The sequence below is a fragment of the Triturus cristatus genome, chromosome 3_2 (assembly GCF_964204655.1).
Source record: "Triturus cristatus chromosome 3_2, aTriCri1.1, whole genome shotgun sequence".
Classification (NCBI taxonomy): Eukaryota; Metazoa; Chordata; class Amphibia; order Caudata; family Salamandridae; genus Triturus; species Triturus cristatus.
Window position 1 is genome coordinate 655,854,590 of NC_140584.1, and position 26,444 is coordinate 655,881,033.

At 47.9% G+C, this 26,444-nt stretch overlaps 1 protein-coding gene and 1 long non-coding RNA gene across 17 annotated transcripts in view; one reads left to right on the plus strand and one right to left on the minus strand.

Annotated features, from left to right (window-relative positions):
* MAP2 (microtubule associated protein 2) overlaps positions 1 to 26,444 on the minus strand; it is a 1,132,493-nt gene that overhangs the window by 97,300 nt on the left and 1,008,749 nt on the right. For all 16 annotated transcript variants that reach the window (XM_085648606.1, XM_085648602.1, XM_085648605.1 and 13 more), the window contains one exon: positions 20,743 to 21,086. In XM_085648606.1, the coding sequence (XP_085504732.1) occupies positions 20,743 to 21,086 (344 nt within the window). The remainder of the gene's footprint in view (positions 1 to 20,742; positions 21,087 to 26,444) is intronic.
* LOC146857899 (uncharacterized) overlaps positions 1 to 26,444 on the plus strand; it is a 278,408-nt gene that overhangs the window by 90,392 nt on the left and 161,572 nt on the right. The window lies entirely within an intron of this gene.

A 26,444-nucleotide genomic window follows, 5' to 3' on the forward strand; every position in this document is an offset into this window, starting at 1 on the left:
GGTTAGCCTGCAGGCTGCATTGCAATGCAATACCATAGAGACTGAAAAGCCTTGTACAGGGAAAAAACTGGCACCGTGCCTTTAAGGCAGCCCTGATTCCAATATCCCATCATGCCTCAGGGGTGACAGTTGGGTCAGTTGTTCTTTGCGGGACCTGTAGTCCTAAACACAAAGATATACTTCGTCCATATTTAATAATACAGTCCTCTCATTTGCCTGGGGAAGCGGGTGGGTTGCTTATGACTTTGATGAGGATACCCTTGGAAGAAAACTAGGATTACAGGTAAGTAACTTATCCTTCTCTTCCAGGGGATCCTCATCAATAGTCATAAGCACTGAATAGAATAGCAAGCCCACCTTCCACCTGCAGGCAAATGAGAACTGCACTAAAAATTGAAGACAACAACCAAAATAATCAGTTGTTGAACAGATTCCTCAAGGAGGCTTGCCCTACTTGAGTGTCTGCTCTGGTGTCCGAGTCCAGACAATAATGTCTCGTGAATGTATGGACAGATCTCCAAGTAGCTGCTTTACAGATCTTGGAGAGTGGGACATTATTGAGAAACGCAGCAGTAGCCGCTTTCCCTTTTGTGGAATGTGCCTTAGGTAGAGGCCACAACGGTTTTTGAGCTAGTTGATAAGCCAATTTAATGCTTGACACAATCCATCTGGCAATAGAACGTTTAGATGCTGCAAAATCTGTACGGACAGCACCATAGTTTACAAACAATTGGTCAGACTTTCTGACAGCCTTAGTTCTATCTAGGTAGAATTTGAGAACTCGCTTAATATCCAAAGAATGCAACGCCCTCTCAGCTGGCGAGGAAGGTTTGGGAAAGAAAGTTGGTAGCGAGATAGTCTGATTTTATGAAAATCGGACACTACCTTAGGTAAAAAGAAGGATGAGTCCTCATCACCACTCTATTAAGGTGAAAAACCGTGTAGGGTTCTTTCGAGCAGAGGGCCTGTATTTCACTCACCCTACATGCTGAGGTGATAGCTACCAAGAAGGCTGCTTTCCACGTAAGGTGCTGTAATGTAGCCTAATGTATGGGTTCGAAAGGTGGACTCATAAGCTTTGAAAGAACCAGGTTCAGCTCCCAAGGAGGCGAGGGAGGCCTTACTGGGGGGTAAACCTTTTTGAGTCCCTGCAAAAAATCTTTCACCACTTGAAGTTTAAAGAATGAATGCTGAGAGGGAAAGCGCCTATAGGCCGTAATGGCCGCCAGGTGCACTTTGGTGGAGGAAAATTTCAATCCCACCCTGGCTAAGTGAAGTAGATAAGGTAAAATCACTTCCTCTTGACATTTCGTAGGGTTATATTGATTTTGAATACACCATATGTAAAATCTCTTCCACTTACATAAATATGAGTGTCTTTGTTGGAAACAGCCCACTCCCACTCCGCAGGGTGGTGGTGGACTCCTCGAACACACTGTGGTAGCTTGGCTCGAGTGGTCAGGAAACAGGCACAGTGCTAAGCATACAATATACCCATACAATAACCATGCGTGCATCCGTTCCAAAAACGACTCTACACCGTAAAAATTATGAAAATATTCTTTCTTTATCTTTTTCTCTTAGTTGCTGATTGGAAAAATAAATAGGTCAATCACAATATACAAGTTTCAATTAGTGCAGGTCAAATAAATATTGGCTGTTTGATGAAATAATTAGGGGTGATCATAAATAACAGGGCATAAATACAAGTGCAATATATACAGACAATTAAATACTTTGAGGCAATAAATACTGTACCAATAAATATTGTACACCATCAAGTCCTGTGGACCTATAAATATAGTGCAGCAATAAATAGGTAAAAACTCAATAAATACAGTATCCCCAATAAATAATTAACAGTATACAGCAACACTCATATGATCAGATGACACTTCACTTCTTAAGGGCTGATTTGGCCCAGGCACAGCTTGTAGGGTTGTGGAAGGCTTGAGGGGGGGCTACTCCTTGGCTGGGCCAAGGCTGAGGCCTAAACTGAGGTAGATCAAAGGGGGGAATACCAGTGCCCTGGCTTTCTCTCTCCACACAACCTCTCTAGGTTAGTCCCAGTTCACCCCTTGCACAGTCAGGTTGGTTTCAGCACCTCCCTAGCCCCTTAGAGCAGTCTCTCAGGTCTCCACAGGGCCTTAGGCGCCCTCTACTCCACTTACTGCCCTTTTTCTGATGTTCCGACGCCGCTGGAGTCGTGTCGACGCCGTGAGGCGGTTCCGGTTCGGTCTCGGCGGCCTCGGCACAATGTCAGTTCTTTGACGACGCCGGCAGGCGGTTCCGGTCCGATGTCGGTGGCCTCGGTTCGATCTCGACCTCCGATTCGACGGCGTCGGGCAGTCTCTTCACGATGTCGACTTCGGGCGGCTCCGGTCCGATGGCGCTCTCGGCTCCGATGACGTCAGCCGGCCTGGCCTCGATGTCGACTTCCGGCGACTCCGGGGTGCGATCCTCACCCCGACCTCCGGTGCTCCTCCACACAGGTTCCGGGCGACTCCGGAGTGCGATCCTCACTCCCGACCTCCGGTGCTCCTCTACCTCGGTCTCCGACGACTCCGGAGGGCGGACTTCACTCCTCCGATGACGCCGCTCGCTCGACCTCGGTTCACTTCCTCCTCGACCTCTGGTATTCCTCACGACCTCCGTCGGCGCCCTCTCACGACCTCAGGCGGCTCCGGGTACGACGTCTGCTACTTCAGTCAGCGCCGCTTCTCCACCTCGGGCTCCAGGTCTTCAGGCTACTCGACGCCGGACTCCAGGGAAACCAGTTCTCAGGTCAGAATCTTGCTGTTTTCTTGGTTCTAAGGCCTGTTCCTGCTGTCCAGGTCCTTAGGATGGTTTTCTTCTGTCTTCTTCCCACACAGGGCTATAGGCTGGGATCCATCAGTAGGGACAAGTATCAAGGGTGGGTTTATGGACCCCACTCCAGGCACAAGTTTCCACCCCTGCTGCTTCACTCCTTCCTCCTTCACTGTTGTGCTCCTCTCCCTTCACCAGTCAGGTGCCAACTGCCAGCTCCAACTGCCAACTGCCTCTCTTGTCCTCCCAACATTCTAAACCGCCTCCAACGGTCACAGGGTTCTGGAATCTCCTGGAATGTTCTGGAAGGTGCTGGTAGGTTCCAGTGGATGCTGGTGATGTCACAGGTGGCCACCATTTTGTGCTTCAGGCCCTCAGACAGAAGTTTCAGGGGTAGCTAAAATGGTTCCCTGAATCTGTAGCAACACGAAAAAGTCTGGTGGTTCCCAAAAAGGAAAAATTCAAACAGGGTTTGAGGCAAAAGTGGGACAAAATAAATAATGATGAGGAGGGACCACCCAAAGGGCTGACAGGTCTAACACGCGTCCCCCCCAGCTGAAAGTGGGGAGAGCTACCCAACCCCTTGGGAGTTCTCATCACTAAGGCGGAAATACCTTGAGAGACCGTCTGCATTGGCGTGGTCCACTCCAGGCCGATGTTCCACCTGAAAGTCCATCCCCTGTAGGGAAATAGACCACCTCAACAACTTGGGATTCTCCCCCTTCATTTGCATCAGCCAACGAAGGGGTCGGTGGTCGGTCTGAACTAGGAAGTGCGAGCCAAACAGGTATGGCCGCAACTTCTTCAGAGCCCATACCACTGCAAAGGCTTCACGCTCTATTGCACTCCACTTCTGTTCCCTGGGAAGTAGTCTCCTGGATAGGAAGACCACGGGTTGATCCAGACCCTCTTCGTTGAGTTGCGATAACACTGCCCCAATGCCATGTTCTGATGCATCTGTCTGGACAATGAACTTCTTGGAAAAGTCTGGGGCCCTTAAGACCGGGGCCTCGCACATGGCTTTCTTCAATCTCTCAAAGGCTTGCTGACAAGCCTCCGTCCAGACTACCCGTCGAGGTTGTTTCTTGGACGTGAGCTCCGTGAGAGGGGCTACGATGGTACCGTACCCCTTCACGAAGCGGCGATAGTATCCCGTGAGGCCCAAAAATGCTCGGACCTCAGTCTGTGTCTTGGGGGGTTCCCAGGCCATGATGGCCTCGATCTTCGCCTGGAGGGGTTGCACCGTTCCCCTACCCACCAAGTGTCCAAGGTACACTACCGACCCCTGCCCGATCTGGCACTTGCTGGCCTTGATCGTCAATCCAGCTTGTCTCAGGGCCTGGAGAACAGCTTGCAGGTGACGCAAGTGATCCTCCCAGCTGTTACTGAAGACGGCTATGTCATCCAGATAAGCAGCAGAGAAACTCTCCATTCCGGTGAGGATCTGGTTTACCAGGCGCTGAAACGTGGCAGGTGCGTTCTTGAGCCCAAAGGGCATCACACAGAACTGGTAGTGGCCATTGGGCGTGGAGAAGGCTGACCTTTCCCTTGCTCCATCAGTCAAAGAGATCTGCCAGTACCCAGAGGTAAGGTCAAAGGTACTTAGATATTGGGCAGCTCCCAGCCGGTCAATTAATTCATCCGCCCTAGGGATCGGATGTGCATCAGTCTTTGTCACTGAATTCAGTCCCCGGTAGTCCACACAGAACCTCAGTTCTGGTTGGGCACCCGGTGGTGCAGCTTTCGGTACTAACACCACCGGACTGGACCAGGGGCTGCTAGAAGGTTCAATCACTCCTAGCTCCAGCATCTTAGTGACTTCACTATGAATGCTGGCCTTCACCTTGTCTGACATCCGGTAGATCTTGGACTTCACAGGTGGGCTGTCTCCTGTGTCCACGTCATGGACGCACAGGTGAGTCCTACCCGGGACAAGGGAGAACAATGAAGAGTACTGCCCCAGGACCTGGCGACAGTCCTCCTGCTGTTCAGGAGTTAGAGATGGGGAGAGAATCACTCCCTCCACCGACCCATCCTTTTCTTGAGACGCAAACAGATCAGGGAGAGGCTCGCTTTCCACGTCCTCTCCTCCGTCAGTCACCATCATCAAGATGACTTCGGGCCTCTCGTGGTGGGGTTTGAGGCGGTTGGCATGCAGCACCCGCAGGGGCTGACGAGGGGTCTTCAGGTCCACCAAGTAGGTAGCCTTACCCTTCTTCTCCAACACCTCAAAGGGTCCTGACCAGCGATCCTGGAGGGCACTAAGCTCTCCTGGTTCGATCACCCACACCTTCTGGCCAGGCTCCAACTCCACCGGGTGAGCGTTGTGGTCATACCACGCCTTCATCACTGCTTGGCTGGCTTCCAAGTTGTCAGAAGCTTGCTTCCACAACTTAGCCATTTGGCTCCGGAAGGCCAGCATGTAGCTCACCACATCCTGGGGAAGCTTTCTGGGAGTTCTTTCCCATCCGTCTCTCACCAGGTTAAGAGGTCCACGTACAGGGTGCCCATACAGAAGCTCGAAGGGGCTGAAGCCCACTCCCTTCTGTGGCACTTCCCTGTAGGAAAAAAGTAAACAGGGTAGGAGGACGTCCCATTTCCTCCGCAGGCTTTCAGGCAGACTTCTGATCATGCCTTTTAAGGTTTTGTTAAACCTCTCCACCAGACCATTGGTCTGGGGGTGGTAAGGAGTTGTGAACCGGTAGGTCACTCCACACTCCTTCCACATTGCCCGCATATATGCTGACATGAAGTTGGTCCCCCTGTCGGACACAACTTCCTTGGGAAAACCCACTCGGGTAAAGATTCCCATCAGGGCCCTAGCCACAACAGGTGCTGTTATGGTCCTCAGAGGTATTGCCTCTGGGTACCGTGTGGCATGATCCACCAGAACCAGGATAAACCTGTGACCAGCTGTAGTTGGTGGATCTAATGGACCCACAATGTCGATGCCCACCCTTTCAAAGGGGGTGCTAACGACAGGGAGTGGTTCCAGGGGAGCTTTCAGCTTCACCCCTGTTTTCCCACTGGCTTGGCAAGACACACATGTCCGGCAGTAGGTATCGGACGACACTTTCATCTGAGGCCAATAAAAGTGTGGGACAAGACGGGCGAAGGTCTTGTCTTGCCCCAGGTGTCCTGCCAATGGTATCTCGTGAGCCAACTCTAAAAGGAAGGCTCGATAACGTTGAGGAACTACCAAGGCTCGTGACGATCCATGTAGGGGTGCCTTGGGTTCACTGTAGAGGAGGCCATCCTCCCAGTAAACACTGTAGTTCCCTTCAACGTTCCCTGCTGCCTGGGCTTCGGCCTGTCGCCTCAGCCCCTCAAGGGTAGGGCACTCCCTCTGGCCCTGGCAGAATTCCTCCCTGGACGGGCCTCCCTCCACGTGCCACTCGGCCGGGATGGGTAGGTCCTCCAGGTTGGTAACGTCCCCCTCCGCAGACTCCTGGTCCACCACCTCCGGTGGCCTATCCGTCCTACGGGGTGGAGACGCCGAGGCAGGCTCCTCCTGTCCTCGGTTCTTCCCTTGACTGGCAGCTGGCTGGGCCTTTGTTCCAGGCTCCAGCCGGAATGAACTCCCTCTTCGGGTAGTCTCGGACCTTGTGCTAACACAGGCCCAGTCAGGTGTACCCAGCATCTCGGTGTGAGTCCGGTATTCCACCTCCTTCCAAGCGTTGTGCTCCATGTCATTGCCCAGCAGACAATCGACTGGCACGGCAGGGCTTACGGCAACTCGAAGTGAACCTGCAACCCCCCCCCATTCAAAGGGAACCTCGGCCACGGGATAGTGACCTGTTCTGCCGTCAGCCATCGCGGCTGGGTGGAGTACATCGGGAATTACCTGCTCTGGAGACACCAGCTGGCTACGCACCATAGTCATACTGGCTCCTGTGTCTCTCAGAGCCTCCCCTCTTTGGCCGTTGATGGTGATCCACTGCCCATACTTTGCGGTATTTGCGGGCACCTGGATCTTAGGAACCATCTCCCGTTCTCCCAGGGACACTAGAGTGACACCCGCCCACTCCCTTCCCTTAGTTAAGGGCATCTCCTCCCCGAGCACTACACTAGCTACTCTGGGGGGCTTTCCTCCAGTGGGAGGGGGTGATCGTTTCTGACACTTCGGATCTCCTTTGTAGTGTCCAACGCCACCGCACTCGTAGCAATGGACAACCCTTGGCTGCTGACTCTGGCCAGGATTAGGGTTTCTGGGTGGGTTAGCCTTAGAGGTGAATCCTGTTCCCTTCCCTTGGAAGTTATTTTGGGGGCCTTTGGAGAACTCCTTTTTCTTTTCCCCTCCCTCTTTCTTCTGGGGGGCGCCCTGTCCGGCCTTTTGAGTATCCCCTCCAGTCCCCCTTGTGGACACCCGGGTACTGGCCCAAATGTCCGCCTCCTCAGCAAGCTTCCGGGGGCTGGTCAGCTTGCTATCCACCAGGTGTTGCCGCAGTTCAGGGAAACATTTCTCGAGTAGGTGTTCCTTCAGTACTAGGTCAAACAGCTCCTCGTAGTTCCTTACTTCACTGCCCTGAATCCAACCTTCCAGTGCCTTCTTTGCATAGTCCAGGAAGTCCACCCAATTCTGTGTGCCCAGCTTGTGACTACCCCTGAACTTCTGTCTGTACTTTTCAGGTGTTAGTCCAAACTTTCTGATGAGCGCCAGTTTCATGGTGGGGTAGTGGGTCTGCTCATCCTCTTCGAGGGCCAATAAAGCATCCCTACCAGCTGGAGGCATGTACCTATACAATCCTCCTCCCCAATACTTCACTGGAACCCCATGGGCCCTCAACGAGACCTCATAGGCTGCTAGCCACTTGGCGATGTCGTCACCCGCCCCATAGCTAGCTACTATGTCCTTTGGCAGGTAAGGTTTGGATTCCCTGGTGATTTCTTGGTCTTTGCTGCCACCATTAGGAACAGTTGGTGCCCCAATTCTTAGGATCTGAAGCTCTATCTCTTTCAGTCTTATCTCATGAGCCATCTTCTGTTTCTCCGTCTCATGAGCCATCCTCTGTTCCTCCTTCTCCTTCTCCAGCTTTGCTAAGTCCCATGTGAGCTGTCTTTTCTCCCTCCGATCTGCTAACTCCACTTCGGATAAGCCCCCACTAGAGACAGTGCTGCCCTTCCTAGAAAGTGTCCTGGGCCCTGCTGACAGGTTCCCCACCTCAGGTTGGTACATCTCAGCCCCCTCGGGGTCAGGCTCTCCATCCCTGTCTTCCTCCTCAGCCTTGCTTTCTCGGCGTGCCTCCCCCCAAGCCCTTAAGCTGGTTTGGAGTGCACCCTTCTTTGCTCCTGGGGGACAGTACACCCCCTCCCGCTGGCAAAACTCCCTGAGTTGGGCCACAGTGTACGTTTCTAAATCTTCCAGTACAAACTCCATCTTGCCCACTCAGGTTAGAGGACAGGTTTTGTGCAGTAACAATGCAGGGGGGTACCTTTAATAATACCTCCTCCCACCACCAGAGTAAATTTGGAAAAAACAAAAACCCACAATCAGGAAGGCCGCTTTGAGAAAACTCCCGGTGTAGGCCTATGGACTACCCACAGTTATTGTTGAGTATATGTAGGCACAGCTCTATCCCACCACTGAACACCAATTTATGTTGGAAACAGCCCACTCCCACTCCGCAGGGTGGTGGTGGACTCCTCGAACACACTGTGGTAGCTTGGCTCGAGTGGTCAGGAAACAGGCACAGTGCTAAGCATACAATATACCCATACAATAACCATGCGTGCATCCGTTCCAAAAACGACTCTACACCGTAAAAATTATGAAAATATTCTTTCTTTATCTTTTTCTCTTAGTTGCTGATTGGAAAAATAAATAGGTCAATCACAATATACAAGTTTCAATTAGTGCAGGTCAAATAAATATTGGCTGTTTGATGAAATAATTAGGGGTGATCATAAATAACAGGGCATAAATACAAGTGCAATATATACAGACAATTAAATACTTTGAGGCAATAAATACTGTACCAATAAATATTGTACACCATCAAGTCCTGTGGACCTATAAATATAGTGCAGCAATAAATAGGTAAAAACTCAATAAATACAGTATCCCCAATAAATAATTAACAGTATACAGCAACACTCATATGATCAGATGACACTTCACTTCTTAAGGGCTGATTTGGCCCAGGCACAGCTTGTAGGGTTGTGGAAGGCTTGAGGGGGGGCTACTCCTTGGCTGGGCCAAGGCTGAGGCCTAAACTGAGGTAGATCAAAGGGGGGAATACCAGTGCCCTGGCTTTCTCTCTCCACACAACCTCTCTAGGTTAGTCCCAGTTCACCCCTTGCACAGTCAGGTTGGTTTCAGCACCTCCCTAGCCCCTTAGAGCAGTCTCTCAGGTCTCCACAGGGCCTTAGGCGCCCTCTACTCCACTTACTGCCCTTTTTCTGATGTTCCGACGCCGCTGGAGTCGTGTCGACGCCGTGAGGCGGTTCCGGTTCGGTCTCGGCGGCCTCGGCACAATGTCAGTTCTTTGACGACGCCGGCAGGCGGTTCCGGTCCGATGTCGGTGGCCTCGGTTCGATCTCGACCTCCGATTCGACGGCGTCGGGCAGTCTCTTCACGATGTCGACTTCGGGCGGCTCCGGTCCGATGGCGCTCTCGGCTCCGATGACGTCAGCCGGCCTGGCCTCGATGTCGACTTCCGGCGACTCCGGGGTGCGATCCTCACCCCCGACCTCCGGTGCTCCTCCACACAGGTTCCGGGCGACTCCGGAGTGCGATCCTCACTCCCGACCTCCGGTGCTCCTCTACCTCGGTCTCCGACGACTCCGGAGGGCGGACTTCACTCCTCCGATGACGCCGCTCGCTCGACCTCGGTTCACTTCCTCCTCGACCTCTGGTATTCCTCACGACCTCCGTCGGCGCCCTCTCACGACCTCAGGCGGCTCCGGGTACGACGGCTGCTACTTCAGTCAGCGCCGCTTCTCCACCTCGGGCTCCAGGTCTTCAGGCTACTCGACGCCGGACTCCAGGGAAACCAGTTCTCAGGTCAGAATCTTGCTGTTTTCTTGGTTCTAAGGCCTGTTCCTGCTGTCCAGGTCCTTAGGATGGTTTTCTTCTGTCTTCTTCCCACACAGGGCTATAGGCTGGGATCCATCAGTAGGGACAAGTATCAAGGGTGGGTTTATGGACCCCACTCCAGGCACAAGTTTCCACCCCTGCTGCTTCACTCCTTCCTCCTTCACTGTTGTGCTCCTCTCCCTTCACCAGTCAGGTGCCAACTGCCAGCTCCAACTGCCAACTGCCTCTCTTGTCCTCCCAACATTCTAAACCGCCTCCAACGGTCACAGGGTTCTGGAATCTCCTGGAATGTTCTGGAAGGTGCTGGTAGGTTCCAGTGGATGCTGGTGATGTCACAGGTGGCCACCATTTTGTGCTTCAGGCCCTCAGACAGAAGTTTCAGGGGTAGCTAAAATGGTTCCCTGAATCTGTAGCAACACGAAAAAGTCTGGTGGTTCCCAAAAAGGAAAAATTCAAACAGGGTTTGAGGCAAAAGTGGGACAAAATAAATAATGATGAGGAGGGACCACCCAAAGGGCTGACAGGTCTAACAGTCTTGTAGAAGGCCTCCTAGCTTCCCTCAATATGGTCATACATTCCTGGGGAAGGTTTAAATGGCCATACTGGAGGACTTCAGGAGCCATGCTGTTAAGCTCAGTGAGGGAAGGTTGGGATGGTAAATCCTCCCCTGCATCTTGGTTAGCAAGTCCGGCCTGCACGGCAGACGCTTGTGCGGACGGATCGATAGGTGAAGGAGATCTGGGTCCCACCATTGCTTCTGCCAGTCCGGTGCTATCAAGATCATCTCGGTGGCCGAGTGTTGCAGCTTGGTCACCACTTTCGGGATTAGCGGAAGAGGAGGAAAGGCGTACACAAATGTCATTGACCAGTCGATTAAAAGGGCATTCCCCAGAGAGACCCTGGTCGATAGTATCTTGAGGCGAAGCCTCGGCATTTTGTGTTGCTTTCGTCCGCGAAGAGGTCTATTTGCGGACGACCCCACTCCTCGAAAATGTCCTCTAGCACCTTGTCGTTGAGGACCCAGTCCTCTGGATCTTGAAAGTGCAGACTGAGTGAGTCCGCTTGAACGTTGAGCTCGCCTGGCAGGTGTACCGCCGTTATGGAAATGTTCCTTGCCAGGATCCAGTGCCACAGGGATTGAGCCTCCAGCGAGAGAGTCCTGGAACGAGTACCTCCCTGCTTGTTCAGGTAGTACATCATGATGGTGTTGTCCGTTTGTACTAAAATGGAACTCGTCCTGATTGAGGGCAGGAAAGCCTTGAGGGCGAGATGGACTGCCCTGAGCTCTAGCATGTTGATGTGATATAGCTGCTCGCTGCTGGACCAAAGCCCCTGGGTCTGTAGAGTCCCTAGATGCGCGCCCCAACCTTGTAGCGATGCGTCGGTGATCAAAGTTTGCGATGGAGGTTCCTGATGGAAAGGAAATACCACCTGTAGATTGATCGGCTTCAACCACCACTTGACCGACTGTCTGGCCGATGTCGAAAGACACACTTTGTCCTCCCAAAGAGAAGTCTTTTGGTCCCATTTGTCCTCTAGATCCTGCTGGAGAGGACGCATCCGCAACCTGGCGTTGGGCACTAGAAATATGCAAGATGCCATGGCCCCTAGCAGGGATGATATCTGTCGTGCCGTAGACAGACTGTTGGCTATAACATGCCTGCCTTTTTGAGCGAGGGATAACTGTCTCTCCTCCGAAGGAAACACTTTTCCTACTTTGGAATCTATAATTGCTCCCAGGTAGTGTATCCTTTGCGTTGGTGTGAAGGTGGATTTCTTGTAATTCACCAGGAGCCCCAATCGGTGACACAGATTCAGGCAGCGTGACAGCTGTGAGCTTACACTCCGAGGCGATGGACCTTTTAGTAACCAGTCGTCTAGATAGGGATAGACGAAGACTCCTGTGTGCCTCAGGGCAGCAGCTACCACCGCCATGCACTTTGTGAACACTCGAGGTGATGATTTCAGGCCAAATGGTAGAACCTTGGGAGGTTTCTACCACGAATCTCAGGAATTTCCGATGACGCTGGCAGATGGGTATAAGAAAATACGTGTCTTGCAGGTCCAGCGAACACATCCAATCGCCTCGACGGTGATGTGGATATATTTGGTGAAGTGCTAGCATGCAAAACTTCTCCCTTTTGATATGTTTGTTGAGTGTTCGTAAATCCAAGATGGGTCTGAACTCTGTTTTTGTACTTCTTTTCTGAATTAGAAAATATCTGGAGTAGACTCCTCTCCCTCTCTGCGCTCTCGGAACCCTTTCTATGGCCGATTTGAGTAGAAGGGTCGCCACCTCTTCTCTTAGCATCTTGAGCTGATGAGTCGAATGTACTGGGTGGATCGGTGGAGGAGGACTCTGGAAACGAAGAGAGTATCCATGTCGCAGTATAGTCATAACCCACTTGTTTGTGGTGATGTTTTGCCACTCTTGAAGATGTCGTGAAATACTTCCCCCCACCGGAGCGGTGGACGGTATTGGAGGAAGCGATTGCTCATTGCTTGCCTTGAGCTTTGTTTCCGCTGTTGGACTGGCGGTTATTCCCTCGTCCTCTCGTTGATCTTCGGGACTGGAATTGTTGCTTTTTCTGCCCTTGCTGGTCTTGGTTCTTCTGCCAGTGAGGGGTTTGAACCCTCTGCTGGAAGGTACGCCTGTCAGATCCCCTACGACGACGGAACTCCTTCCTTTTCTCTAGACCCACAGCTTTCATGGTCTCGAGTTCTGACTTCATACAAGCCATCTCGTCATCGGTATGTGAACCAAAAAGCGAAGTCCCAGAAAAAGGCAGATTGATAATCCTGGCTTGTGCCTCAGGTTTAAGAGCCGTTAATCTTAGCCAAGAGGATCTTCTGGCTGAAATACCATGGGCGTAGGAGTGAGCAGCCAGAGTCGCTCCATCTGCTGCCGCACTTATCACCTGATTAGAGACCAGACTGCCCTCCTGTAAGATCTCCTCAAAGTCATTTCTATCCTCCTGTGGAAGTTTCTCTATGAATCTTTGAAGAGAATCCCAAAGTGATCTGTCGTAGCGCCCCAAGTGCGCTGAGGCACTGGCAACCTTCAAACTGGAGGCGGCGGATCCGCGTACTCTTCTTCCCCAAGAGTATTGCGTCTTGCTCTCTTTGTCCGGAGGAACTGTGGACGACAATGCCACTGAGTGGGTTTTTCTTGGCGGCCGCCGTGATCACAGAGTCAGGTGGAGGATCCGCCTTGAGAAACAGAGGATCCTCCGGAGCGGGACGATATTTCTTAAGGATTCGCGCCGGAGCTGACTTGATGGTAGCCGGCGTGAGGAAGACGTCCATCACTGGTTTAAGCAAACCAGGGACCAGAGGCAACAGTGGACGAGACGCTGTTCTTTCGTGAAGGGTCTCAAAGATGACTGAGGAAGGGCATTGGGATGTTCAACTTTGCCGCTCCTCTGCACAAAACATCTTGAAATGTGCTGATGTCATCCACTGGAGAAATTCGAGATGGAGGCGTATCTGATAGTGTGGGAGAGTAATCTCTCTTGGAAGAACGACTTGAAGAAGAGGATGTAGGAGACCTACGCCGTCTTCTCTCAGATCGCACCGACTCTCTTCTGCGAGAGGTGGATCGCGATCTTCTCCTGGGCGAACGTGAACGCCGTTCATACTCTCTTTCGCGAGAGCGGGAACTTGCTGGTCTCCTAGGCTGGGCAAGGTTCCTCAATCTGGTTAAGGAAATGCTTACTGCATGTGCCATGGAAGGCATACGTGGTGGTATGGACTGAGGCAGCACTCTGGTGGGGCTTTGTCCCGGAAGATGACCCTCTTCCTGCCTTAGGAGTGTCGGTGATGCTCTCAATTGAGGACTTGTTAGACAAGGATGCTCTACTGGTGAAATAGGAGCTGGAGAAGAATTTATCACTTCTGGTGATCTGGATCTTGAAGGAGACAGAGGAGATCCTGATCCTGCTGAGGCCGATGGTGAAATGGAAATAGGCGGAGACCCAGAGGCTGAACCATGCTCCGATGTCACCTCCGGTGTATATTTCACTCTAAGCGGAGACTTACGTCTCGATGCTGAGCTGGACGTCGATTTAACTTTTGACGTTTCCTGATACCCCACAGCGGAGGACTGTCTAGACGGCGATAAGCCTATCGCCGGAGATCTGGACTTCGACGCCGAGTGGACAACCGGCGATGAGTCATGCCTCGACGTCGAGAGCCTTGTCGTCGACGGAGGGCTTATCCTGGACGGAGGCCTAGAACCCGACGGGGAACTTCGCCTTGACGTCTGTATCTTTGCCGACGTAATGGAAACTTTTGACGACGGAGGCGCCTGCCTCGACGTCGATCCTGACGGAGGCGTCCGCCTCAACGTCGATCCATGCTCCGACGACGACCTTCGTCTCGACATCGGCAATGTCTATGACGACGATCCCCTTTCTCTCGACGGCAATCCAATTCTCGACGCCGATGATCGCCTGTTTTCTTTTGACGACGATCTTCTTCTCGACGTCGCTGTAGATTTCGACGTCAACCGTCTGCACCTTTCCCTCAACGTCGACTTTCGTCTAGATGTTGACTTCGACGTCGAACGGTGATGTTTCTCCTTCGACGCCGATCGATGTTTCCTCGACGGCGATGTTTTCGACGACGAACGAATGCGTTTCGCCGCCGGATCTTGCATCGCCGTTGATTTTCTCTTGGAAGCATGACTCTCCCTGGTCTCCTCACCTCTCAATGACGATCCCACCGCTGGAGTCTTCGACACCGAGCCAGACGCCGATGGAGAACACACAGGGATCAACTGCTTCGACGTCGACCGCATTTCAGAAAGGCCATAAAGCCTAATCCTCTCCCTTTCCTTCAAAGTCCTCTTTGAAAGGTCCTTACAATGTCGACAGGAAGCAGGAGAGTGTGTGTCCGGTAGACAGATGATACACACATCATGAGTATCCGAAGAAGCCTTCTTTTTGCCACAGGATGGACAGGGCATGAACAAGGAAGGCATTTTCTGACAGAAAAAAGTTTTAAACTCTGTCAGGAAAATCTGGAAATGCTTCACCAAACAGGAGAATAATAAGATGAAGAAAAAAAATCACTAGAAAACTAGCAAATTCTTGACTAGAAAGTCAAAAATGAAGAGAGCTGAATTCCAGGTTCCTGACAGAAGGAGCCGGAAAGAACAACTGACCCAACTGTCACCCCTGAGGCATGATGGGATATTGGAATCAGGGCTGCCTTGAAGGCACGGAGCCAGTTTTTTACCTGTACAAGGCTTTTCAGTCTCTATGGTATTGTATTGCAATGCAGCCTGCAGGCTAACAATGTTTTTGTGGATCTGTGTTTGGCACAGTGTTTTCTTTTCTTTCTCATGAGTTTTTACCTCATTAAAAAAAAAAAAAAAAAAAGAGAGAGATTTAGGTGTATTATTATACCTATGATGTTTTATTGGATATTTATATCTACATTGTCTAGCCTACTATGGGGGCTGCATTGGCTTGGAAAAAATAATATATGTTTATACATATACAGAGCTCTATATATATATATATATATATATGTTTTTCATATATAATTTTTATTATTTCCGGGGTCCCCGCACATGGGCGGGAATATTCAGTGCTTATGACTATTGATGAGGATCCCCTGGAAGAGAATGGTACTGTGCCGGGACCTTCCATCACAACCCCCTTCCTCTCCTGCGTGTGTCGATGCCGTGGAGCACTCCAGACCTCTGACTCTACTGAGTTGTTCCGTCGTAATCTGGTCCCTGGGGTTTTTTATTATCAGTTTACATGACGGCAAAGTATAATAGTCTTTTTGGGAGTCATTCCGCTGGTCAAAATGCATACTCACCATCATTGTGATCATCACACACATTCGCCAAACCCTGAGGGTGAATCCCAAAGCCAAGTTAACTTCCTCCAATATCTCACAACCGAGTTCATTAGAAATGGCTAATTCAGTGGACTGAGTGTGCAAGGGCAGCCAAGCATTCAACGTCATCCGAGTTGAGGACGGGAAACCATATAATAAGGGAGAAATGGAGTGATGTATGTTGGAGAACAGATGCAGGTAATCTGCTTCAGATATTTCTTTAGAGGCATTGAGACTCGTCTCTGTGAGTCACCAGATCCTTCGACAACCTGAGATGGGCTATCTGTAAGTACAGGAATGAAAAAGAGGAACGAGATGACTATACCTTTATTTCCAATTATCTTATCTGAATACTATAAGTCTACGGAGAGGGGAAACGGACTTGTTCCTACAAAAACTCCCCCGTGGTAGACAGCTCCAACCAAAGAAAGACATGTGAAAGCAAAAAATGAAAAGTGGCATTAATCAGACAAGCGGGCTTTATTAGAGTAAGGTGGACATGCCTCTGCCACAAACATGCCCGACGGATTTGCGGTTCGCTGGCTCTAGTAAGTCGGAACTGTCAAGTTTCTGCCGCCCGAGCCTCTGCTGTCTCATCAGTGGACACCTCTGACGACTACCCAAGTGACATTGGGCCGTCTGTCAGTGTCTCACAGCCTCAGTCCTATTTAAGGCAGACGTTCTGACCTAATTTTCCCGTTTGGGTCTGCCAGGAAAGCTGGACTATCTCTAACAGGCGAACAAATAAATGACACCCAGAGTGTGGCGAAAACTCCCAGCATGTCAGGGCGATTTATTTTATTGTTTCTGAAGACAGGCTCCAGCCTTGGGGGTTATTGAAAAACTAAAAAACTTTGCAGTGCAGGAGAATTGGACATGGACCCAGGTTCGCTGAAGCCACTGAAGCTGTGCGGTGCGGGCACAGTGTTCATAGGTCTGCACAGCAAAGGTTAGTGCCTCGAGGGAGGCCGCCATAGATGTACAAATCTATCAATATGGCAGGCTGTAGTCCACCAAGGCTGCGGAGAGCCTCCAGTGCCATAGGGAAATGAAGTACAGGCAAATAAGGACCAATAAAAGTCACTAAGACTACGAAACATCTCTGATCTATAAACAGAGAGTTGGAAAGAAAACGAAGGCTACCCAAAGACCGTTCCCAACGGCCAAGGAGTCCCCGTCTCCCTCAGCAGTCCCCTGCCCAAAGCCACCCCACATACGTACTGAGCCCGGTTTCAGATGCATAGCTAACAGGTTCAATTAATTAAAAAAAATCTAAATATCTTACATATGGTACCTAGCTGTCCAATCCACATTTCGGAGAATATTTCAGAGTTCAGATTCCTTATAAATGCTCAGGGTATTTTTCTCGCCATGGGGGCACTAGTAACATTTAAAAATACGAATACTAGTTCTTTGGTTGAATGCCATGTGGATTAGCTGTGTTAAGGGTTTTAACGTCAATGCGATTAGACAGAGTCAGCGATAGGAAAACTATGCCTGTTCCACGCAGACTATGCCTCCTTTACTTATACCATCTCTTATCATTGTCAATTATACCAGTTGCTATTTTGTCTTCTCTCTGTGGATGAACCCTGCTACCTAAGAATGGCTCTTTCGCTTCATTATCTACCACGCATGTCTTCCCAAAGCTGCATCTGCCATCTGCCCTCCAAGAGCGACTGCCTCTCCTTTTTAGCTTTTACTCTAATTAGACCCTAATTCCTTCCTCAAATGTGGGTGTATATTGAGTATCTAACATTTGTGCAGGGCACCTAACATTTGTGCAGGGCACGTTAATAAGATCTGCACTCTATTTCGATTCGGGACACCTTGAATGTGGAATTTTGCACCAATTGAGTCATTTTGCACAATTTTCAAACATTCTCTACTACCCCAAAATCGTGCCAGGGTATTCTGAAAGGGGTTAACTCTCGAGTCTTAACATTATATCACGACTCTCATTTTGTCTTCACCTAAAATATACTGAGGTAAAATCTCTCTGAGGTAATACTTCAAGGTGTGGTAATTGTTTTAACTAGGGTGGTTTTACCTCCCCTAACCAGCTTTAAGTTAATGAGTACAAATGAGGAAAAATATGTGATTGCTGTTTTGCCGCACTGGAAATTCAAACTTTTCCCTCTATTTCCAACCTCTTTTCCCTACATTATCCCTCATTGTACTACTGGCAGTAATTTGTGTGGGAAAAATCCTGGGAGTGTGATAGTTTTGCACAACTCAGAATCTGCTACAAACAATATTTTCGTCCAATTTCGAATCTAACTTCCAGGTTGGGATGAGGGACTTTGTCTCTTCCTTTAAGACCCCGATAGCCTCCCAATATGCTACAGTCCATCCCTATGTAACGTAACTAAAGTGTACCCGATATTTCTGAATTAACCAATAGTAAACCATCCATGTAGACTGTAGTTTTCCCTGTAGACTGCATCTTTCTCAATGGACTGCACCGATTCGTTTATTCGTTTTACATTACACCTATTGCCTGTGATTTATTTCTACAGATTACACATTCTCCACATCAAGACCCCAACAATAGCTACTCCCTGTGCCCGACACTTCCTCTCCTTTGTCTAGAATTCCTCTTTAAAGACTAGGGGTCTCATTTACAGCTAACCAGAGGTCCCACAGTGGCAAATTTAGTTCTACCCTATTTACAATTGGGGGACTGCTGGTCGATCCTGAGCTTGCTCTGCAACTGGAAGCCCTTGACCCTGTGACCTGTCATCTATGGGCCTCCATGTCACAGTGACGATAGCCGCATCCTATTTAAAGTGGGTCTTTCACCAATGATTTTCATTGCCCCCGCCTGGGTCTGCTCTGCAAGGCATGGCAAATCCAGATAGGGAAAACCTACAGTCCTTTAGGGCCATTGTTTTTTGTTTTTTCTATAACCAACTCTTCTATTGAGAAGCGGACCAAGCAAACCAGGAATCTGCTCTGCATTCATCTATGCTTTTGAATTGGTAAAAGGACTAAAGACACAGAAATCCCGGCCAACATTGGGGATTTTTAGAAAGGGCTGACTCGCAGCCTGCTAGGGTCTAAATTGCCCCATCTCCACCATGCCCTACATATGGGCTAAACAATGGGTAAGTAGTCTCTCTGTGGTCTGGCCCCCCTTGGGACCTGTAAGTGACCCTTGCTTCTTATGAGGAATGACGTACTCTGTGAGTCCCTGGGTTTAGGTTTGAGTGGGGTTTATTAAAGAAGTAGACAAAGTCTGAGTGGATGCTGATGAAGATCGTGAGTCAGTAGTAATTTAACAAAGAAATGCATCAAACTAAAAGTCCTTCCAGCAATAGAGGAGGTGATGTCCCAGATACGGTGCTCGCTTTCTTGTATCCCTCTCTGGTTCCCTTTACGTCTGCTTCCTTTAGGCGTTCTCTGATGCTACAGTCCTCCGGGACTATAGCAGTGGTTGTCTCGGCGTCCTGATCCTCCCTGGGACGACTAGACACTAGAGCGGTGTCTGCTGGAGATTCACGCCGTCTCTGTTCTTCTTCTCCGATGTCACCGTGCAGCTGCCTGGGGTCTTTGATCCTTCCTCGGTCTGCTCCGCTCGCTCCTTCCTTCCCCGCTCGACTCCCCTCCGCTTCCGACCGCGCTTCTCTTGTCTCCGCCTGTGACGTCAGCTCCGCGCCGGCCGAAACGACTAGAGAGCCTCCCTTGGTAGAATGGGTCTCTGCCGCCGCCATCTTGAAGGGCGCGGGAGACTCGTCTTCCGTGATGTCCTGATCACACTCTCATTACATGTTCCCCATTAACTCCATGATTCCGATCAGTATCTCCCCGTGAGTAAATGGGGATTATGATTTATTTTCCCTGGAACAGGGAATACAATTTCACGTTTTACTCCCTTCAGGGGAAGTAACCAGTCCAAATTCACACACAATAGCCAGCTCAAATTCACAAACATTAAGCAGCCCGAATTCACACACATTAACATGCCCAAATTCACACACATTAACAAGCCCAAATTTACACACATTTGCTTGGAGTGGGTGGGCTTTAATCTTGGCCTTGTGGTGGTGGAGGATGCCATGGTTGGCACGTGGGCAGAGGCTCTTTTAGCACCCCTGGGGGGAGCTTTTTCTCCACCCCCAACTTGAAGATTGAGGGAGAGTCGGGGTGAGGCACAGCAGGTACCCACAGCTACTCACAAGTCTCTGGGCACTGTGTTTCAAAGCCGGGACTTATCAGGCCCAGAGTGTGAGGACTTGTTAATATCAAGCCTGGGGACACTGGAAAACTTGTAGTTTCCAAGAGCAGTAACACTCAGGATACCACTTTCGGCAACTTATAATGAGGGCCACAGCTTTCTCATATAGATGGCACATTCCCTGCTTTAATTTGAATGTCAACTTTTAAACCGGCCATGCTCATTTATTTCACTTCTTCCCAACAGAACTACATCTAAGAATTGTACCTACTAATAAACTATGCCGTGTCCAACATAGTCATGTGGCAACCCAGATCACTGCCACACTTCAAATGAGGATCTATCTGAGCTTTAACAATGTCTACACAGTTGAGACAATCCCCTTGACTGTTTGTTACCTGTTATGAATCTAGTATAAAACAATAGCATAACTAGGACATAATGAGAAAGTTCAACATATGCTGCTTTTTATTTCGCTTTTAGAGGTAATTTTATAATTGCCTTTCTTTGAATCCAATTTAAACATATCCTTTGAAGTCTAAAGCTTCACGTCATGGCAAACAAAGCCACAAGTCATTAGTTAAAGTAAAATGAACACAGCACTCCAATTCTGCAAATCTTAATTTATACTCTTGGTGGACAATTCATGAAGCTGTTTACTTCAGGTGAATTAATAGAGTCTTTTGTTATCCCTTTATATGCTCAAAAGCAGACTTATCTACATCTTGGCTTGTTGGGTTTTCTATCTCATTATCATAGTATGACTGTGGAACATTAGGACAGTAACTATCTAGCACACAAGAGAGCAGGCTGCTCAGCAACATGTTCTACAGATTGACATAATTATCCCTTCCGAAATAAAAACCCTTACTTGTCCTCCTTTTGGTTGATATTTGATATTGTCCGTTGACCCAATTTTCGACTTGACATTCTTGAGGTCTGGCAATGGCTGGTTTAATAACCGTATCTGCTTCATCGTGGCCGGAGACTTTGGAGGCGTTCGAATGATGGCAACTTTCTTCTCACTGGGTAGCAGCCCAAGAGATTTTGGGGTACCGGGGGTTCGAGGGGTCCTGGGATAGCTTGGAGTGCCAGGTGTGCCTGGGGTGCGTGAAGAATAACTTGGTGGTGTGCCGGGGGTGATGGCGGTTGAGCCTGGTGTGTTGGGTGTGGAATTTCCACTTTTTCCTGTTCGACTACGAATAGGCTCTGATCCTACATGGAAACAAAAGCAAATCATTAGAATCAGAAACAGTAGTTCTCTTCTGACAATCCCGTGTTCTCCCTTCACCAACAATACAATATAATACAACTTTCTCTGAGATAATGAACGCAACGACTTTAGTTCAGTAAAACCGGTAGACTACTGCCTAGCTTTATTTCTCTCAGATGCATCAGTAACCTACTCTGTGAGGTTAGTGCAGATTTCTGAACTGTTAGCTCGGTATGGTATGGCGCTGTAACAAACCTCCAGGGGCGTAGCTTCGAGGGGTCGGGGTGAAACCTCCCACCCTCCCCCAATAATTACTCTCAGTCCGGTAACAGGCCAAAACTGACTGGCAGGCCGGGTCACCTCATAAATTCACTCTTCCCCTGGCTTTGAAGAACAAAGCTGTAGCAAAGCTGAAGACGGGATGCACCTTTGATCTGAAATAGAAACTGGTCGGAATAGTCCCCTTGACAGTGACCCAACGCAATGCATTACTGAGAACCAAGGTTGGGGGTACGCACAAGAATCCTGTGTCTGATGGGGGCAAGTATACCTTCTCTCCATGATTCAAGGCGGCAGGGAGCGCATGGTGCATATGGAGCCAAGAGTCAGCAAGGTAGACACGTCTGTGTTGGATTCTAAGGAGTCCTATACAAAGCATCCTTCGCCATCATTCCTGCAGCACTATCAGTGTTCAGTTGGGTGTCTGCCCCCCTCAGCGTCACTTCTGGTTTCAAGTAAGGGCCTTTCTGAGGGTGCTTGGGGATGAGGAGGAAGGCTCCCACTGTGCTCCACAGATAAAGCTTAAACGTTAAAGTCACAAAAACTAAAAGTTTTCAATGCTGATGATGTGTACCTACTTGAATGTGTATGTGCTTGCAAGTGTGTGTACATAAATGTGTCTGTATGTGTGTGCAGTTGAGTGAGAGTGCACATCAGGGTGTGTGCGTCAGTCACTGCATGGATGTGTTTAAGTTAGCGTCTGCACGTTTGTGTGTGTTTACGTCAGCATCTGCCAACATAACTGTGTGTGCACGAGTGTATATGTGCAGGAATCTTTATTTAAGCTCATGGTTACAGGTTACTCAGCCTTTTAGCCTTCCAACGTCGGTAAAATGAGTGACATTGAGCTGAGTAAAAATAAATGTGTTACTCAGAGGCAAGATATCACAAATAGTGAACATGCGCTTTCACAAATATATATTTTTGTGTGCATGTCAGTATGTGTGTACAGACATGAGTGTGTGCCTGCATGTTTGTGCACATGATTGTCGTTGTCTGTGTTATCACAATGACTGGAGCACCAGCCAGCAGTTTCGATTTGAGTTCAGTGGCAAAAGTATTAGGTTGTCAGTCATGAATACCTAAATCCATCACTGCCCCAGGTAGAGTGTTCACGGTGCTGGTATCTGTCTGTATGTCAATAGGGACTAAAATAGTAGCGGGCACTGCACGTCAGGAGACTCTTGGCAAATCTCACTGTCAGTCATTGAGGCATGGCTAGCAGGAGTAGAAATTGTGAGTGTGTGTGCGCCTCTGCAGCTCATTACTATAGAACTCTAGTGGAGCTGTCTTTTTATCAGGTGAGTAATATTGGCCTGCTGGTGATTAGGGATGAATGTGTTGGTAAAGATGTGTGTGCTTGTGTGGAAACAAGCATCCTGGGACCGGTTTTGGGGTAACAGCCCTCATCAGCCAGGATGCTTGTTTCCGGTCCAGGGAAGACCTGGCTTGGCAGTTCGAGCTGGAGTGTTCCCATGAGGAACAGGGCCAAGTCTGATTTGCATATGGCCGGGTCTGAACTGGGGTGGTGAAGTGAGCTAAATAACGATGATGGATTCAACCCAGATCTAATAGTGACTGGGGGTGAGTGTCTGAAAAGTTTCAGTGCTCTGTCCATCATCTTATAGTGCTTGCATGGTGCTTTAAATATCCCAGTTGAAAATATACACAATTCAGTGACCTAAGCCGAATGCACACATAGTACTAAAGTCGCACAATGCCAGCATCACGCACATACATACTAGTATACTAATGTATGCAATGTCATTGGGAAATTGCATTGTGCCTCTTTATAAATATAGTAATATGTCATGTGCTTGGCATATTATATTGTCTAACATTTGTTTATTATTCAACTGGTCGCTGAGCAAGTTACTGCCTAGAGTTGCTTTGCCAGTGGAAAGTTCTATCTATATATTAATGCTACCAAGAATATTCCTTAATTCTCTGAGCTACAGCTAATTACCTAAACTCTACCCACCCAGAACCATGCCCCAGTCCACCACATGTCCTTTTTAGTTGGGTACACTCTTGCTTGTTGGGATATTTCAGAGCCCCCTCCCCAATATTATTGACCAAGCTATGCCCCTGCAAACCACTGGAGCCAAAAGGGAGAGAAAATCAGTAGCAGTGGGTGGGTCTGAGCTACTTGGCAGGGCGGACTAACAGAAAAATCCGTAGTCAGGAGGAAAAGTGCAGGCTCGATAGGGAGGAAAGGTGCAGCAGTATAGGAGGACGGACATTGCAGTTTAAGGTAAAATAAGACATATTTTTATCCATGCACACTCGCTCCAAGAAGAGAAAGATTAAATGTGCAAATTTTAGATAAGGTCGAAGAAAACAAAATCAAGGACACCAGATAAAAGTAAAAGACACTTAGTAAATGTTACAAATAGAGCCCTGCTCAAGATTCTTGCTGAATTGAAGGTCAACGCTAGGGAAAACAGATTACCCTTTTTCCATAATTCCTGCAGAATTACAGCATAGTGAATGCTGTTGACCAATACTCAGAAATTCAACACTTTTTTTTTTTTTTACATTTTTATCATTTTTTTTTAATCTGGCAAAAACAATGGAACATAACGAACATCACTAATAACTTGCAGAGAATAAAATGTAGTGCAATTCTTAACTTACTTGAGTATGTAGCTGAAAACAACATAATGTTTTGTCTATGATACTGCTAGCAGGAAATATATACTTTATATTCATTTAATTTATAAAAAAAATTTTTTTTACATTTTTTTTATTGAGCAGAGAAAAAAGGGTGCAATGTACATGGTTTCAAGCATTACATCTGAAAATGACAACTGAAAATATGTAAACAAGAAGACTTGAAATGGGAAATCGAGATAATTCCTAACATCGATGCTATGAACATTTCACTCTATTATATCATATAATGAATCGGTACTAAAGTGCCGTGCAGGATATAACAACTCCATGGCATCTATAGATCTGGATAAATATTCGATCTTAGACAAGAAAAAAAAACAAAAAAAAACACTACTCATGTCTTTAAATAGATTTTTTTTCCCCCTTTTTAAAAAAAAAAAAAAAAACCCAAATAAAGTGCAAATGCAGTAACAGCAAATCATTGCCTTGATAGAATACAGTACAATGAGCATCACACACGAAGATTAATTCCACATAAAGTGCAAATACAATATTAGCAAATAATTATGTCAAGAGAGTACAGAAATTCAACACTTGATCCGCACATTTTGCAATTGTAGGCATGTATCTGAAATTCCAAATGGATTGAAACAATGCACCCAAAAGAACAGAAATATGTAAAAAACTTCAGCACTCAATTTTCTATTTCATGGAAAGAACTGACATATATTGCATCTCTGCAAATTCCGCTTAGTACAGTAGTTCTCCAGCTACCTGTGAGTAGCTACCCTATGTATAGGCCAATTTATAACCATGAAAAGCGTTTGTTTGGTTGAATTGGCTATGTTGAAAAGGACATATTTAAAAGTAAAATGTTTCTATTTTCATAAAGCAAAAGTAAAAAACATATACTTAAGACAGATATCTCAAAGGAAATTTGAGCTGCATTGAGGAGTCGTATTGCTAATGTTCTTTAATGGCTGCCAGGAGGCATCACATATGATTACTATGACAGGTATCGGCACTTAAAACTAAAATTGACACAGCTTTTTACATTATTGCTAGTGACATGGTCACTGTTAGTAATGCTGCATGCAATGACTACAAATGGAATCTTGTTGCGAGTGGGCACTGTTGTAACACTGACAATTTGTGTTAGTAGTTCAGGGTGATTGTTATTGAACATAGGTAGCTATTATTATAGTAAAGGTTGGAGAGCCCTGCCCTGTAATATAAGCAATATGCTTGCCTTCTGCAGCAAACTTAGGTTCAGGATTCTATAACCAGTGCTTTGTCAGCGTTATTTAACTACATGCAGCAATTACTATTTTAAGTGCCAATCTCAATCGTGTAAACCGTTCCATACATGATTTTTTATCCGTTTTATTTTTGTGATTCATACTTTATTTTACAACTGGGATTACAACTCCTGACATTTTTTTAAGGTAGCTGAATGTATTTTTTCATTCATTTTATGGATTGTTTGCTAATAACGTCTTAATAATGTGTGACTTACAAAGAAATTGTTACTAAACAATGAAAATACCCAAAAGCAAGCATTTATCAACCACTTCAACATTAACACGTCTAGGAATATCATACACAAACCTTCATGTACAAAATGGCATACACAGAAGGAATGGGAAGAAGGGAGAGGGGATGAAGAGAAGAGAAAACAGGCACAATGAGAAAAAACACTAGAAGTAAAATCTCCTAGGCCCATGGATAAATAAAGAATAACACATAATACCAGAAATGAAAAGTTGAGAAATTCTCTAGCGTTGAAGCACCTCCAGTTCCCGTCCAGATTTCCTGGCCTAATTAAAATCTTCAGTTGACCTGGGCTGTATGAAGCGGAAGTCGCCACCCTCAAATACTACAAGGAGTGTTTGACAGGAAACCAAATGGAAGCCTCTAACCAGCTAACATTTCCCTTTTGACCATTTGCAGTTGTTCCCTGCTTTTCTGGGCTGCACGGCTTAGGTCTGGGGAATAGTAGACTATTACTACAGCTGAAATTAAAGTCCCTAGTTTTCGCAGCCCCTGTAATCACTGCCTTTTTTAAAAGCCTCACTCAGTTGCAAGATTACAGTCCCAGCATCTGGCTTTGACCCCATTCGATAGTACCTTATGTACCTTCAGCGGAACCTCAGGGTCATCCACTAGGATCTGATCCCTCAGAAATTCTTATAGAAGTGTCCCTAAACGTTCTCCCTCTACTAGGGGCATAATCCCTAAAAGCCTGAGTTTAGCAATCCTCACAAGTTTGCCCAAGCTCTCCATCGACTACTCCAGCCTTGTCATAGAGGCGATGGCACAATTCTGAAAATCTCACATGCCAGGATAGCATCTACATGCAAACCCCGCCTTAGTATCCATATTCAACACCTATTGGATCACTTCCTCGACCAAGTGTTCCATTTCGCTCACCTCATCACTAAGCTGCCTCTATCACTAAGACCTTC